Source organism: Heteronotia binoei, chromosome 11, assembly GCF_032191835.1.
Source record: "Heteronotia binoei isolate CCM8104 ecotype False Entrance Well chromosome 11, APGP_CSIRO_Hbin_v1, whole genome shotgun sequence".
Classification (NCBI taxonomy): Eukaryota; Metazoa; Chordata; class Lepidosauria; order Squamata; family Gekkonidae; genus Heteronotia; species Heteronotia binoei.
Window position 1 is genome coordinate 51,400,066 of NC_083233.1, and position 16,960 is coordinate 51,417,025.

The 16,960-nt window shown below is 47.0% G+C and overlaps 1 protein-coding gene across 1 annotated transcript; it reads right to left on the reverse strand.

Annotated features, from left to right (window-relative positions):
* Positions 1-6,787: 6,787 nt before the first annotated feature.
* Positions 6,788-12,324, reverse strand: DGCR6 (DiGeorge syndrome critical region gene 6). Its single transcript, XM_060249214.1, has 5 exons — positions 11,842-12,324; positions 10,158-10,318; positions 9,452-9,552; positions 8,743-8,883; positions 6,788-7,222 (listed from the first exon to the last, which is right to left on the reverse strand). The coding sequence occupies exons 1-5, from the start codon at positions 12,090-12,092 to the stop codon at positions 7,139-7,141; spliced, it is 738 nt and encodes a 245-aa protein (XP_060105197.1). The 5' UTR covers positions 12,093-12,324; the 3' UTR covers positions 6,788-7,138.
* Between the last annotated feature and the right edge of the window lie 4,636 nt (positions 12,325-16,960).

Consider the following 16,960-nt stretch of genomic DNA (forward strand, 5'->3'; position numbering starts at 1 on the left):
AGGATTTCCAACCTCCAGGTGGTGACTGGAGATCTCCTGGGATTACAAATGATCTGCAGAAAATGGAAGGTGGACGGTCTGGCATTATACCCCCCAAGCCCCTCCCCTTCCCAAAATCTGCAGGTCTTTGCCAACCTGGAGCTGGCAACCCTATTAAGCCCCCTGCCCACCCCAGATGTGTGAGTAGACTTGACTTCAGTCGTTCAGATAAAGGAAGGGAAACAGGCACATGCTGAGACTCACATATCGTCCGCATGCTACTAAAAACACATTTTGGGTCTGCGTTTGTATACAATACAGGTGTGTGTCTATACCTTCAAGGGGTCGCTCGTTAAGGAACCTGGGAAGGGACAGCTGAAGAACATTTCCAAAATAAATGGCTGGAACCGAAGAACCTGGGCGGGGGCCTGTTTCTCAGGCTCGGAATTGGGTGTTTATGCACTCCTCTCTCTGCCTGGAAAGAGCTTTGCCCATGCTAGCCGCTGTGGACAGGGTGGGTGGCAGAATCAGCACATGCCCCACCTTGGACAGCTCCCTCCCGGCCACGAAGACGGCGGACTCCGCCGGACACACCGGCGCCCTCCAGGGAAGCGCCCCGGCTGCGGCGAGGCTGTCCTCCCCGCCCCCCGCCCCATGGCCTTAACGGGCACCTGCGACTGGCTGCGGGCCCGGGCGCTTGCGTGGCAGGTGGCTTCAGCCCAGCCCTGCTGCTAGAATGGGCTGGGCTGGCCGCTCTCTGTATGCAGAGGGAACCTACCCAAGGGATGGAGAGCCCGGCTCGGTCCACTTTCGCTCAAAACCGCCTCCCCCGCCGGTCTGGGGCCCTGCTTACCTGTCGGGGTGGCCAAGCCTCCGGCTGATGCCAGCTGCACACGGGGCCTTCCCTGCCCTCGCCCTACAGCGCTGCGTCACGGCCTTATTATTTAAACATGAAGGAAGGCAGGCAGGGAGAGGGGGGGGAGGGGGGGAAGGAGCTGCCGCTAATCCCCGCGCAGCCAGCTGCCCAGCAAACCCAGAGGTTGCAGAGGAAACAGGAGCGAAGGTGGGCGGGAGGATGCTGGCGCTGGAGCAGAAGCAAGATGCCCGGCACCAGCCAAAAAGGAAGTTGACATCTTTTGGAGCTGGGCAACAGTAGGAGAAGTCCTCCCTTCTTTGCTCCACCCCTTCAGGGGAGAAACTGACTGTGTTGGGTTGCCACCCCCTCTCCCCTGACATTTTAACAACTGCTGGAACCCAACAGGTGCAGCTTTCCTCAGTGGCTGTTAGGCACAGCGTATTGCTTGAACTTTCTGTCTGGGGCAAGTGATGCTTTGCATTCTTGGTGCATGGGGTGGGGGGCAACAGTGGGAGGGCTTCTGGTGTCCTGGCCCCACTGATGGACCTCCTGATGGCACCTGGGTTTTTTGGCCACTGTGTGACAGTGGACTAGAAGGTCCATTGGCCTGATCCAACATGGCTTCTTTTATGTTCTTATATTCTTCCTCTCTATAAACTGGTGCAAGGACAGCAAGTATGCCTGCTTAGATTTCTGCCTGTTGTGACACAGATCTGCAGACACAAAAAGCCTGGTGACCTGTCCACTAACATAGTAAGTTAATTTATGGTGACCCAGTAGAGTTTTCAAGGCATGAGAGGTTCAGAGGTGCTTTGCCATTGCCTGCCTCTGCATCACGACTCTGGTATTCCTTGGTGGTCTCCCATTCAAATACCCTGCTTAGTCTCCTTGGTGGTCTCCCATTTAAATACCCTGCTAAGCTTCTGAGAACAGATGTGATTGAGCTAGCCTGAGCTATCCAGGTTAGGACATCCTGTACTGTAGCTGGCTGTAAACCAGAGAGCCAGTTTGGTGTAGTGGTTAAGTGTGCGGACTCTTTTCTGGGAGAACCAGGTTTGATTCCCCACTCCTCCACTTGCACCTGCTGGAATGGCCTTGGGTCAGCCATAGCTCTGGCAGAGGTTGTCCTTGAAAGGGCAGCTGCTGTGAGAGCCCTCTCCAGCCCCACCCACCTCACAGGGTGTCTGTTGTGGGGGAGGAAGGTAAAGGAGATTGTGAGCCGCTCTGAGACTCTTCGGAGTGGAGGGCGGGATATAAATCCAATATCTTCTAAACCAATTCACACACTGAAGAGAAATCTGCCAGTGTCTGTTGGGCATGGTATTAAATGGAACCTCTGTCTTCAAAGGTAAGTATACCTCAGATACCAGTTGCAAGCCAGGACAGCTGTCATAGCCTACTTGTGAGCTTGCTAGAAGCATTTGCTTGGCATTGTAAGAAACAGAATGCTGGTCAAAACGGAATATGCTTGCACTCAAATTTATTTATACCACAAACAAATGAGGGGGATACTTTTTAGTCTGTGACATTCAATCTCTGCTTAGATAAGTCTCTGATTTCTTCTTATTTTCATTCCCTATCTCCCCACCTCATTCTGTCTTTGGCAACTTTCCAGTTCTAACCAGAATACCTGGAAAGGTTAGTGGTAACCACCAAATTAACAACAGCTCAGCCAGCTTGTCAACTGATATTAAAACATTTATTCCATGCCTTTCCTTTTAGAGCTCAAGACATCTTATAAAAAAGTTTAAGTACTACAAATTAAAACCAAGTAGAATTTAAAAAAAAAAACCCCAAACACTTCTCATACTCCAAAAAAGAGATGCCTGTTCATATACCATTAAGGCCCTGGCAAACAGGCAAGCCTTGCAATGACTCTTGGAAGTCCTCCAGTGAGGAGGCTCCCTTAATCTCATCAGGGAGCCCACTCTGATGTGAGCCCAAGCTCCAGTTCATGCCAGGCAAGCCACCCAAAGTGGGGGAACAGCCAGCAGGTGGCAGACTAACAGCACAATCCGAAAAGGGGCGGAAAGTCTTTTGGGAGCAGACAGCCGCTATGTGGGCGCAGGAAGGGTGCGCGCCGACATACCACCGGCACCGCCACAGTGGAGGGGAGTTATGTGGGTGCGGGGCCGCCCGAACGCTGCTCCGCCCAAGGCAGTGGTGCCTGAGGGCTATGCTCAAGGGCTGGTGGAAGTGAGGTGGAGCACGGCGTTCAGGCGGAGGAGGGGGTGGAGTTGGGGGCATGGCCAGGCTTAGGCCGCTTCCTGAGCAGTTTGGCCCATGACATGCCCCCGAGAGGCGCAATGTCACACCAGCAAAAATAGCGGCGTGTCCCATAGGCACTTGTTAAAATCAAAAACAAAGGTTGCCTCTGCCACTGCAGAAGCTCGCAAACCCCTTAGGGAGCGCCGTGATTGCCTCACCAATCCCTTCGCACCTCGGCCTGGCGAGCCCCCTCCCCGGTCCCCAATCGCGCCCCCCCATCCTAGAAATACTTCCGCTCTGCCTTGCACAACTCAGTTGTTAGGGACAGGTTTGCTTGGTGGGAAGCTCTGCTGGTGAGCACCCGGCCATACAGACTTAGAGTGAGGGACAGGCAGGCACATTGGTGATGGGTTTTGCACTGCACGGTTGCTTTGACAGTATCTTTGACTTGCGAGGGGGAGAGAGAGGTCTCTCCCCTGGGGCTAACTGCTCTTGTTTCCAGATCTCCACAGGTTTCGGGCTCCCGGAGGCTCTGCATGTGAGGACTGTCGCCCATGGCTGGGTAGGTTCCACTGCCCCCTCCGCCTCCCTCTCTTCTCGCTCTCGACCGCTTGGTGTGCGAGCGTCTGTCACTTGAACCAGGCAGTGGGCTCCGGCAGGGGGCATTTGCTGACCCCGCTCCCCTGTGCTGCCGCCTGCTCCCTTCCTTTGGCTTGCCCTCTGCCGCATTTCCAACCCCTGGAGGGGCAGGGTGTGTGTGTGTGGCAGCTGCCCCAATGTGGGGAGGTGGGTCAGAGACTGTCCCTTTAAGAGAGCGCCCAGCTGCAACGCAGTCTGCTCTTCCAGCCACCACCTCTGCAGGTGCTCTTGATCTCTCTCCGTTTTGCAGGTGGGACTGTAACAGAGAGGCTTCCGCGTGTGTCGCTCCACTGCCCCCCACTCCCTCAGCTGTTTCTGCCTGCCGCTCTGAATGGAGCCCCGCCCACGGTGAGACTGCCCAGCGTGCGCCAGGGAGACTGTTGCACTCTGTTCCGGAAAAATAAAGTCTGAGCTGTGCCCTCTGTTGTCTCTCCTGCTTGGCAACTGTTGCATGTTCCCTGGGCAACACCCCCCCCCCCCGTCAGTGGCCTCTCTGAGGGAATGCCTGGGAGGGTGGGCAGACTTGGTTTTGGGGGGGGGGAGACGGTCTATGAGCCGCCATGCTGCCCCCCACATGGCTGGACTGGGGAGGGGAGTGCTGCCCCTTGGCCTGCCCGGACTGACAGCCTACCCGACCCCACAGGGCTGTTGTGCACAGGGCACTAAGGGGGGCTGATGAAGTGAGTTCTGCGGCTGATGCATTCGCACTCCTGATTTCTGCGGCCCCTGGGGGAGGTGTTCCGTGCACATGGCAGGGGGCGACAGGGCGGCACAGGGGGTCTCTGGGTAGGGGCGTGTCTGCTGCTGGGCTGCTCACTCCCAGACACACAGTCCAACCGCTATGACAGCGAACTCCTGCACTTGGTACTTCCTGCTTGTCTGCCTGCCATTGGCAGCGGGAGGGTGCGAGGGTATTGATGGCTTCTCCATGGTCCCGTGTGGGCCTGTCTCGCCCCCACCCCGCCACCAAGCCATGCTTCTCGTGTGCACATGCCCAGCCTCACTCCTGTTTCCTCCCCGTGTTGGTGGGATGTTTCTCCTTTGCCTTTGATGGTCTGCCCATCATTGGCTCCGTTCTGTTTGGGGGTGGGTTGGGGATGGCTATCAGCCTCTTTGGGGCTGCCTCTCCCCATCCCTGTCGTGAGCCATGGTGCATGCGCCAGGACTGGCCAATGGGGGGTGGGCTGGCCCCTCCGGCTGTCTCCGCCTCCCTTGCATGCCTATGGCAGCAGTGTTGCCATGGCAACCATCTCCCTCAGCTCCAGCGTGGGGAAGTCCTCAGGAAGTCTACTAGCGGCGCAGCAGCTACGCCACGGCCGGCCGCCACTTACATGGGAGCATATGGAAGGAGATATGTGGCCCTCAGACATGGAGGGCTTTAAGGTCATAACCAGCACCTTGAATTGAACTTGAAGCAAACTGGCATCCAACATAGCTATCTTAAAATGGACAACATGTTTCCTTCCCTATCTACTATTCTGGCTGCAGAATGAAAGGAGCAGAACTACAAAAGGAACAGCCTGCACTCAGAATGAATGGCTGCAATTGGAAACATAGGTATGCCATAATATGACCACAAATGTGCCTTGGTGTGGGGCTGCATCCAAAGATGGAACTATGACAGGGTGTGCATGTTGTTTCATTTGTCTTCAGACAGGCACTAGAGCCTGAAAGGTCACTGTCCTGCCTATGCCAGATGAACACCACAGATGTGACTGCACTGGTACATTTCCACTCCCTTTCACTGTAGTTCACCTCTTCAACTGCTGAAATTTAGGCTATAAGCACCTTGGAAGCAGGGACCTACCTCATTTGCTTACAAAGCTCTGTAATGTATAAAGTGCATTGCTAGAACCCCTGAAGACCAGAATTCCTCTGAGCCTGGTACAGGCCATTCTCTTTGGATGCCTTGTTAGCGTCCTTGGCTACAAAGGTAGCCCTGCTGATTCTGGTCAAGTTGTGTGGCATAAATGCTTACTACCTATTACACAAGGCAACAGCATGGTATAGTGCTTAGCTTCTTTCTAAAATTGTAATGTGTATTAGAGCTTTTATTGTTTTTGCATTATAATTCTGATGTTGGTAGTTTTGGTGTTAATTGCTGGGGCAATTAAAGCAATAAAGCTTATGACTAATTGATACTGCTCAGAATGTCAAACGGATACCGATTTCTCACTAGCACTGCTCCACCCCAAGGCTTCTGTTTCCCCCTGGTGCAAGTGATCGATTCCCCACCAGTTGCTCTGTGGGTGCATTTTGATACACAGCTCCCTCCAGTTCCCCTCATGGTTTCTCAATCCTTAGTATCACAAAGCCTCAAGGAGAACTGGAGGAAGCTGCATGTCAAAATGCACTCATGGAGCAACTGGTGGGAAAATGATCACTTGGCTGGGGAAAACAGAAGCCTGGGGGCAGAGTAATGCTAGTGAGAAATTGGTTTGGGACTCAGAAGACCTCTGTTCAAATCTCCATTTTACTGTAAAGCTCACTGAGTGACCTTGGAACAGACAGTCTAACCTTTCCCTTTCTGAAAGGTACTTTCAGGTGAGTAGCTGTGTTAGTCCACAGCATAAACTCACACAAACTTATACCATGGAAAGTTTTGTTGATCTTTAAGAGTACACTCTGCATATTGTATTCATAACAGGATGGCTTGTAAGGTAGATTCTATGGTTATTAGTATTATAGTTGATGTTTGTTGGAATGTATTTTTGTTTTTAATTAATAAAAAGTTTAAACTCCAAAAAAAAAAAGAAAAAAAAAAGAGCCTACTGCACTTGAATGCTGTTCTTTCTTCAGGTCACTGCAAGGTTAAACTTTACACCATGGATGGTATTAAAAAAAATCTAGTTCATGGGACTGCCTTATACCATATATTTTTTAGGATAGCCCCCCTTTGACTAGCAGGAATTTTTCAAAGCAGAGAAAGGTCCTTCTCATTATCTTCTACCTAAAAGCTTTAACTACAGATGCCTCATCATGCAAAGTATGTATTCTGGGATTAAGATACTTCCCAACATTAGTGCCACAGGCCTCTGGCAAATGCCAACAAACATGGGCTCATTCTTTTCCTCTCCCCCCAAAACATAAGAACTCACAGAGATATTACAGAGAAACTAACACTGTTTATTGTCTGTGTCACGCACCACATTTTCCGATGTCAGCCTTGAAATGTGGAAAGTGGACAACAGCTATAAATATAAAAAACAAAAGAAATAATACATAAATACAGAATCAACTTCTGGCCTTAGTGGGTTTTAGAGAATTGTGCGTTCAGATAACTCAACAGACAAAGGGCAATTGCTCATCTTTACCTTTGTTCTTTCTGCTGTCTGGCAAGGGAACAGGAGGCAGCTATCTTTTTACATAAAAATAATCACCACCACCCTGATCAAGACACCTGAGAAGGATCTTGACTAGAAATGGAAAGCAAGTAATGTAAGTATGGTCTCCCTTTCAAGGGAAGGGCCTTCTTGGAAGAGATTCCTTTTGCTGTAGTTTTTGTATCAGTTCCAGCAAATTCATTTGGAGAGTCAGTTCCTGTCAAGAGAAAATAACATTTTTACTTCAGAAAGACAGTGTGCCCAGCTTTCCCCTCCCCCCATGCGCTAGAGCACTTCTGGAGTAGGTTAATGTGTCAACAAAAGAGGTATGAAGGTGAGAGACTTGTAAGTGGCCACTGGCCTGGCTCCTTGTGCCAACAGTCATCTTAAGGAAGCCAGATAGGCACATTTATTACTCCCCCCCCTCAAAATCCATCTTTTTTGTCAAGCATTTAGCAAACCCCTTAGTCCTAAATCCCTCTCCATTACTGCAACTGAACCCAACAACATGCAATTGGAAAGAGCACAAATCCATTCTCACTTATCCCCACCTCCACTTTCTTTTCTAATGTCAACATTTAGATTGTAAGCTCCTTGGGACAGGAGCCTATCATCTTGTATACTTTGCATATGGATGGCTCCACATGAGTACAATTGTTTAATTCCCCAAACAACTTCCTTTAGTATATCTGGGGTTGTAGGATGGGTGCTAGTAATTTCTGTGGATCTCTCTGTAAGGTTTTTAATCTCAAATCACATGGTGTGGGTTTACACTGAACCTTCTGCAGGGGTACAACAATGACCTGTTATAAAGCCCAAGACACATGATTGTTCTGCCACTAAAGCGTAAGACCAGCTGGCAGGCATGTCATGCAGGTTTGCAGGAAAGGAAAATGGATGGTTAACTGGGATACTTTGACACACCTTACTGACAGAGAACCCCTCTCTGCACTAAATCACCTTCTAAAGGACCCTTGAGCTTCACAAAGGATTCTGTGAGAAATGCTCATTCAACTTCATGGATCCATCTTGTCTTACACTGTTTTTTATTGCAGTTTTCTACTTTTGTTCATTGTATGTCTTGTACTGTTTCAATTGACCTGTTTTTCAGTTCTTTAATTTTCCTTGAATCTCAGCAAGAAAATCAAGCTATTAAGTAAATAAATAAAAATAAACAATTATATTATTGTTGTGTTGGTCTGTCTAGGCTAACTGTCTGATTTTCCCTATAGTGACACCTTCGTGAACTCCTTCCTTAGCGAGGCCCACTCAGTCCTTTTTTTAATTTAATTTCACCATAAGGACAAAATCTATCAATTTTGTATGGTTTTGCAAGCTAGTTGATGTAGCTTTTCTTAAAAATCTCTAATGTTGGGCTGCTAAAGAGTGTGCTGAATTTTAATGGTGGTTTTATTGCACCCCTGATTATTTTACATATGATTGTAGTTCCATTATTCTTATTATTTGCTTTGAACAATATTTTTAGAAAAGTGATTTAATAAATGAATAAGTTGGGTATAACTAGAACTACTGGTTCTAGCGCCCTCACCACAAAGAGCATGCCACAGAATGCTACCTATGTGACAAGAGGGAGTGCTCAGGAAGCAGTCCTTGAGGGAAGCTTGTCACCTATACCTGACCTTCTCATTCAGAACCTTTCTGGAACACAGCATGAAATGGAATGGATTACAAGCCCTAGCAGGGTACTGATTGACTGTGCCTCATTTCTGCACAGACCTGTGTGTTTGTAGTGACATAAAACCCCGATACGCCAGCTTTCTCCAAAGTGCTCTGCTGGTCAATGACTTTCTGATCCAGTTCCAGGACAATTTTCTCATCCATCATGTGCTGCTCCTCATGGATTCGCTGCTCCACAGCCTGAGAAAAGGGGAAAAGATTAGCAGAAAACTCACACTGTGAGAAATCAAAGAGAAAAAGGATAATGGTCACCAAGTCTAACCCTCTGTCTATCCACTTCAGATTGTTCTACACCATCTTGGTCATTGCACCCCTTGCAGAAATGAGTGAATTGCAAAAAGACACTTAGAACAAACATCTCCTGACAACTTTTGCCACTGAAACAAGTTGCAAGCAAATGAATAAATGCAGACCCACCTGGGTCACCTGCCAGTGGGACATGGGAAATCATCCCTTCCCTGACTCCAAGTCCCCACGCAAAGCCCAAGCAGTTTAATCTCAATGGAATTTTTTTTCCTGTTGTGCAAACTCAATGAACCTCCAACTCTCTCTCTCGTTACAAAGTCAGAAGAGAAGAGGAAGGAACCTGTCAAAATGTTAGGATGGTGAAGAAAACTGTTCCTAATCCTACTCAGCCACAACTGAGACATCAAGGTAAATTATAATCTACAACATTATCCAACTCTGTTTGAACACCAAAGGACACATCCTTTAGGCTAGCAGCTCCTGCAGAGGAGGAATGCCTTACCTCTAATTCCCTCTGCTGAGCAGCTTTCAGAAGAGGCATGTTGTGAGGCTTACAGCACTGCTGGGCTTCCTTGTGTTTATGAAGCATCTCCTGCTTGAGTACTGGCAGTTGACAAAAGCAAAAGCACATCATTTGTTTTAGTATTGCAATTGCTTTTGCTCCTGTTTGAGGCAAACCTATTGCTTCTCCCCTTCAAGCAAGTTTTAGTGGCTGGCTGGCTGCAGAAAGGGAGAGAGGTGTGAGGGGAGTTGCAAAACTGTCCAATAGCCTCAGAGGCAGATAGTAATGTACTTATTTTCTGTGTTTAACTAGCTAACAGCAGATCTGACTTTTGTCCTGAATGACTTAGATAAAAACAATTCAAGTAATGCAACAAAAACCCACTAGTTCTCTCACCTGGAAAGTATGTGTAGTATGCATGTGAGTATGTGTGTGATAAAAAGAGGCACAATATCACCTGCCATTCACACCTAGTACGCAAATGTGAAAAGATGCTCAAATCCTCATCCTGAACTCATTTTCTGCATTAGATTAATCACTTCAGCATTAAATTAGAGTGTGCACATGTTTATGTGCAATCTACACTTTTACAACTCTAACCACCCTGATTGGCAAGTACAAGAGGATGGCTGTGGGTTAACCAATTCATGTTACGTGATCTTGGCTGTGACCCAGAGAGTAGACTCTGTCCAGAATCTCTTCTTGCCTCGGTGTTCATGATGCAGCTTGAGCCGCTGGTTGTAGAGGTTTTTCTCTGTCAGATGCTGAATCTCAAGTAAGCCCTGGACAATGTCAAAGACTGTCCCATCGATGAGAGCCAATGCCAGGTCACTGAGGATCGTATAGGACAATCGCTGCTGGGAAGAACTGCAGGGAAAATACAAGGGAGAGTCAAAGAGAAATATGTACCCTATGTGCCCTTGAGGCTATACAAACAAGAACACACATGAACAAATGAAACTGCATTATACTGAATCAGACCATCAAAGTCAATAGTATATACTCAGACTGGCAGTGGTTCTCCAAGGTCTCAGGCAGAGGTCTTTCACATCACCTACCGCAAGATCTTTTAAGTGGATACTGGGGACTGAACCTGGGACCTCCTGCATGCCAAGCAAATGCTCTACCACCAAACAACAACCCCTCAAGAGTAGTGGGACAGCCCAGACTAGCCTGGGTTTGTCAGAGCTTGAAAGTTAAGGCAGATTGGTCATGATAAGTACTTGGATAGGAGACCACCAAGAAAGACCAGGGTTAATATGCAGAGGAAGGCAGTGACAAACCACCTCCTCTTATCTCTTGCCTTGAAAACCCCATCAGGGGTGACTGTTAAGTTGGTTGTGTCTTGGTGGCACTTTATTATTAGTATCAGTGGGACAAAGATTGTGGGGAGCCATGCTGGTTTTTAAGAACACCCCAAATACAACAGCTGTGCAACCTTTCAAATTCCCCCAAACTCCTCTTCACCAGCAGTGTTCAGTATCCAAGAACAAAAGGAACAAGGAGCGTGAAACCAGTGACATGTTTTTGTTTAGTTCCAATTATTTCTCTGTATAGTTTAGGACAGCATCATATACACACAGTTACATTTTCAAAGTTGGTTTATATTTGTTACTTATACCTTGGGTCAATTTAAAACAAAGCCGGAGAGAAATAATTATACAGTGTTGTCAAATGGTACCAAAGTTTTTACATGCTTTGCACAGCTATTCTACAAGGAAGGAGCAACCACAGAAAATGCCTGTCAAGCGGTCAGAGGCCAACCTCACCTGCCTATATAAAAGGAAAATGAACAAGAACCTGATTTAAGAACCGCAGCCACCAATATCACAACTCAAAGAATAACTCAGAATCAAATATTTGGCATGCTGCTGTACCACACAGGTGTGGTGCCAATACTCTAGACTAGATTTCCTGTGCTGGGGGCAGAGAGTTGGTTGATGAACTCTAGAACCTATGATGAAGGGCCTTAAAAATGAAATGCACGATGCATCTGCAGACTTAAGCGGATGAGGCCGTCCTGTTTACAAATCAGGTCTCAAGAGGCCCCAGAGGCTGCTAGGCCAGTGAAGGAAGACATAAAGAAAAACCACTTTCCCTTTGATAGCGTAATCACTCGCATTACTGTAATCCTCATAAACAGCCCGTAAACTAGATTGCCTGGGAGGCGGGGCGAGGAACCAGTGCTGACAGGCAAAAGTTCGCCTCAGGGCAATACCGACGTGTCTGTTGTTGTCATTATACATCGCTGGAAATTATATATAATTATTCTGTTATTAGCAGGCCCTGCTGCCTCCCCCCCCCCCCCCCCTCACGGTGCCACGACGAGCGGAGCAGCAGGCAGAGGCACAACCCGGGCAGTTCCCACCCAGCCGAATCCCTGCCCTCACCTGGGTAGGTCCTTGACCAGGGTCTGCAGGTCGGAGAGTAGCTGGTAATGGCGCGCCTGCTGTCGGGCCTGTTGGTCGCAGCCGGAGGCCTCGGCCTCTTCCCCGCCGTAGCCCGTCCTGAACCGCTCCATGGCCGGCGGCGCCAGGGCCTGGGCCTCCGCCTCTTCCTCTCGCAAGGCGGGAACCCAGCCGGGCCTGCTCCAACCGCCTGGCCCGTCACATGAAGAGGCGTTCCCGGTGCCTCTGAGCATGTGCAGACCCCCGGCCCCTTCCCAAAAAAGAAATTACTGAAGGGGGAAGCGGTAACCACGGAGGTTCGGCGAGGGATTTTTTCAAAGTTAACCCCCCCCCCCCCCGCTCTCCCGGTCCGGATCCACGCGTGCCTTCTTAAAGCAGGTGGGGGATAGAGAGGGACCCAGACCCTGGAAATTTCATTCGGGGAACTCCCAGCGGCCTGTCTGGGTTGCCTGTTAAGTATTAGGAATATAACAAAAGTGCACGCACATTCTCCTCCTCCCCTTGCACGATTTCACAAGCCGTGCAGGGAATATAGTTCAGTAGGACTTTACTCGCAAGGAAGCGTGCACAGGCTTGACGCTTAGCTCCTAATCATCCCAGTGTGATTTATTTCTCGATTCGTTGTAAGCATTCACACACAGAGAGGCACCCGCCCGATTTACTATTTTTTAAAATAATACTAGTGGTTTTAAGGCTCCCAAATCAGTGGCGACTTTTTTTTTTTAAGGATATGGGGTATGATATCACAACTATGAACTTTTAAGCAAACTAAACAAATGCAGAAGACGACAGTAGGAATCCTGTGTTCAGACATCTTGTGCGGAAGATGGAATTACACCCCCATGCTCTTTGCTATCCATTTCGTGCAGCACAACTTTAAGGCAAATTAGTTCAATGGGTCTCACTTCACTATAAGTGTGCTGATGTTTGCAATGCAGCCTTTAGGATACAGCAGCGTGTCTTCTTTTAGGCTCTTGGCGTGGCTCTTAGAAGCCATGTTAATTTAGGATGTCTGCAGAGGGACCCATTTGGAAAGAAGTATCTTATCCATCTGGTTATTTACTTTTTAATTATCTTATCATAAACAGGAGTCGGGCATGTTGTATGCAAATTAACAAAAGCGGAAGTAGTCGGAGTCCTCTTTAGGAGAGTTGCTTTCATGCCTAGGAGCAGCAGCTAGTGGTTCGTTCTGAAGATGAGTCCCTTTGAGAATGTGCAGAATACCCCTCCACCACCAGAGGTGGTTTTTTTTTTGGCAAAATTAGGTAAAGGTAGATTCCCTCTGGGCATACCAGGAGTGCTTTCCCTGCATCCTGTTGTAAATTCTACTTTGAAAGGACAGTGATGCTCTCAGGAAACATATTTATGAGGGGAATGCAATAGCTGAACTATGTGACAGAAAGTCCCTACCTCACAGGATGTTGTGAGGATAAAATGGAAGAAGTGTGTGTGGATGACCTATGGATATCCCAGTCTAAGATTTTTGGAGGAATAGTAGGATAAAAAGAAATACATTAGGTCCATCACCTGATGCCTCTGCCATTTACTGACTCATTAGGCTCAGGCAAGTCAGTGGGGAGACTAAGGCCTCTTTTCTAACCATAGTCTCCCCTTCCATCCCTGAGATATGTTGATACTGTCTCTGGAGAGAGTAACAGAGCATTATACATAAACCTCATGCAGCTTGTGAAGCTTCCTGTCTAATGTTCTGTTGCATTGTGGAGGGAGACTCTTAGGTTTTTACACAGGGCCTTTGCTTGCTTCATAGTCTTGATGGCTGGTAACTACAAGCTACTCATTGCTTGGTGGTAAGAACTCTTAAAAAATTGGAGTGCAGCCAGCAAAGAAAGGAGATGGTGAAGAGAGGATGCATTTGCAGGAACTGAGGCTGCTTCAAAAGACTGGCACTGTCTGATGATGCAGTGTTTGCCTGTTTAGGTTCTTCCTTCCATCCTATCAAGTGTATAGATTTGCAGATAAACAGGTATGTCTCCAAGTACTCAAAAATTGCTAGGCTAAAAATCTGGCACCCCCTAACCTTTGGGGTAGGAGAGAGTATAAAACAGTACCTTTGCCCAAACCAATTTATGGCTACCAAGGATAAAAGGAGGTGCTTCTTCACCCAAAGGGTGATTAACATGTGGAATTCACTGCCACAGGAGGTGGTGGCGGCCACAAGCATAACCAGCTTCAAGAGGGGGTTAGATAAAAATATGAAGCAGAGGTCCATCAGTGGCTGTTAGCCACAGTGTGTATATGTGTGTGTGTGTATATATATATATAAATTTATATATATATATATATATATACACATTTTTTTATATATATATAAATTTTTTTGGCCACTGTGATACAGAGTGTTGGACTGGATGGGCCATTGGCCTGATCCAACATGGCTTCTCTTATGTTCTTATCTGTAAGCTTTCAAGTTACACAGAATTCCTCAAGACGGATGTTTTAGAAGGGGGAAAGATGACTGCATTCCCTTTTACAGAGACATAGAATCATGGAAGGGGCCATACAGGCCATCTAGTCCAACCCTCTGCTTAATGTAGGATCATTCTCTATAGTTCATTTTAGTCTTCAGAAAAAAATGGAGAAAGTCCTGGAAGATGGAATAGATCAGAATTAACCTTGTGGTCTCTAGTTACAAAGAGGCCTGCTGGGAAAGAAACAAATACAGGTGCCCCATTTAGAAATAAAAATATTCCCAGTTGTTAGAAGTCAAGACTCTAGTGCTAATAAAAACTCATTGGTTCCAGGTAAATTAGACAAATGGAAAAATGGGGAAATAAAAGCTATCTAGAAATAAAAGAAAGTGAACAAGTTGCAGAAATAGTTTTAAAACCTCCCACATTATGCTAGTAAAATAGCATAATGCTAGTAAAATAGCATAATAGAAAAATACTAGCATAATATATTTAATTGTGAACAATGGCCTTAGAGTGATTTAAAAAAATCTTCACAGTGGGGCTGTTTTCTGAGAAACAGGATTTTTTTTTTACATTGAAACCTCCCCCCCCTCCCTTGAGGGAAAATGTTTGCATAGAACTTAATGGTTGTATTCCCAGTGCTACTTTTTAAAACACTGAGTAAAAATGCTACAGACGTTTTCCTCCTTTATTGCTGGTTTTGATGTTAACAGTGAATACTTTTTTATAAGAGAGAGGAGTGGAGATGGAGGCTCTTTATTCCATTAAGTTGGCACTCCCATGGTTACAATATCGGCATGTGCTACCAGTTTCCCAGCCTGCCCTGGCTTTTTGCTTGTAACACCCACATATTACTGGTACTACTTGCAAGGATTCACCTGGGGGTCAGAAGTGCTGCTGCTTGATCAGTGCCACTATCTGCTGGCTGCTCAGTGGGGAGGAGGGTAAGCAAAGCAGAAGGGAACCATATTGTTGCTGCATCCTGTACAGAGAGGCCAGGCCATTAGTTGAGGCAGATCACATGACTCATAATGAAATCCAGATGCTGCTGAAGCGATGACATTGGGCTGTGATTTGTGCTCCCCAGTGCAGACTAAACAGGCAAAAAAAAAAAAAGAACTTTGGACTAAGTCTTGCCACAGCCAGCTGTGCACAGACTCGAATATAAATCAGGTAGTGGTATATCGCCATCTACTCACTGACAGAATGTGCGCATCTTTTCCCCATTTGCCTTTTAAAAAAACATCATAGTCCCAGTTGGTAGGTTGAAGGCGAGAAATACAGATGGTGCTGCCTTCCCCATAGGCTGGTCCGTTATGCCACATACATGACTTAATTCCCTTCTGCGCTGCATAAAAATTGTTAGTGCAGTCCTAAAGAGACTTACGCCCTTTTAAGACCTTTTAAGCTAATGGATTTAAAAGGGTGTAACTCTATTCAGGACTGCACTGTTTGAAACCATAAGTCCAGAAGCAGCCCTTAAATAGAGCAAGGTCAAGCAGCAGATGCTCATGCCCCTGAAGAATTTCACAAGTTGTAAGGACGTTCTTGCAGGCAGGATCCACTGAAATGAATGGGAGATGCACAAAAGTACAGTATGGTGTCTGTGCAGTTCCATGGGGCTTGCACATAATACATATTGATGGGCAGAGGCATAAGGACTTCAAGGGACAACCTCTGTTCCTTCATTCCTTCTCAAAACTAACCTCTTTGGGGAAGCTTTCATCTCAGACTCTGCTACCTTCAAATAATAATAAAAAATCTAACTACATTTTCTTCTTGCACAATGATTTCCAAAGACTTTTCTTCTTTTCCTTTTCCAAATGTAGCTGGTAGGGTTAATTTTTGGATGCAGGCCAGGAGAAACAAGCTCTTTGATCCTTTCCTGCCATTTTCCACTTGAAAAAAAAACACTGATGGAGCTTCTTTTACCACCACTCCTTGGGGGAAAAGTTACCAATATCTTAATTTTTTCTCCAATGTGTGTGTGTGTGTGTGTGAGGGGGGGGGAGACAAACCAGCTTTGGGGTGGTATTCCCAGCAGAAAAATGGCAGAGAAAGGATTAAACAGCCCCTCCTCCCCCAATTCTGCTTCTTGAAAAAGCTTTCCCAGTGACTGCATTTGGAAAAGAAAAAAATTGTCTTTGAAAACGGTCAAAGAGGAAAATATACTGTGTAGTCTGAACATTAGCCTAAGTATCTGTAACCACATTGGCTCATATTTGTATGCCCTTTGACTTGGTTTTTTTTTCTACATCCACCCCCCTCCCCCATTGCCTTCTGTTCTTTCAAAAGGACGAGGAAGGGGCTTTTTTTAGCAGTGGAAAGCACTTGTGTACATGGATAGTGCTTCATAAATAATGAAGAATAAAGTATGAGGGTGCCATCTGGAGTTTCTGCCTCAGGCAACAGAACATGCTGGGCCAGTCCCAGTGTCGTCTCAAAGATGGGTGGGTGGGTATAAGAGTATTGACAAGGAAGGCTTTTCCTTTAGGACTGACAAGATAATACTAAACGACTTTTAGGGAAGTTTTGAATTGAAGATAGAAAAGTAGATGATCCTTTCCTGTCACAAAGAGCAATACCTCTCCTTGAGGGCCTTCCAACTCTAGAGTCTCTGAGTTGGGGAGAGTCAGCAAGGAACAAGCAGAGTCACAGAGAACACTCAC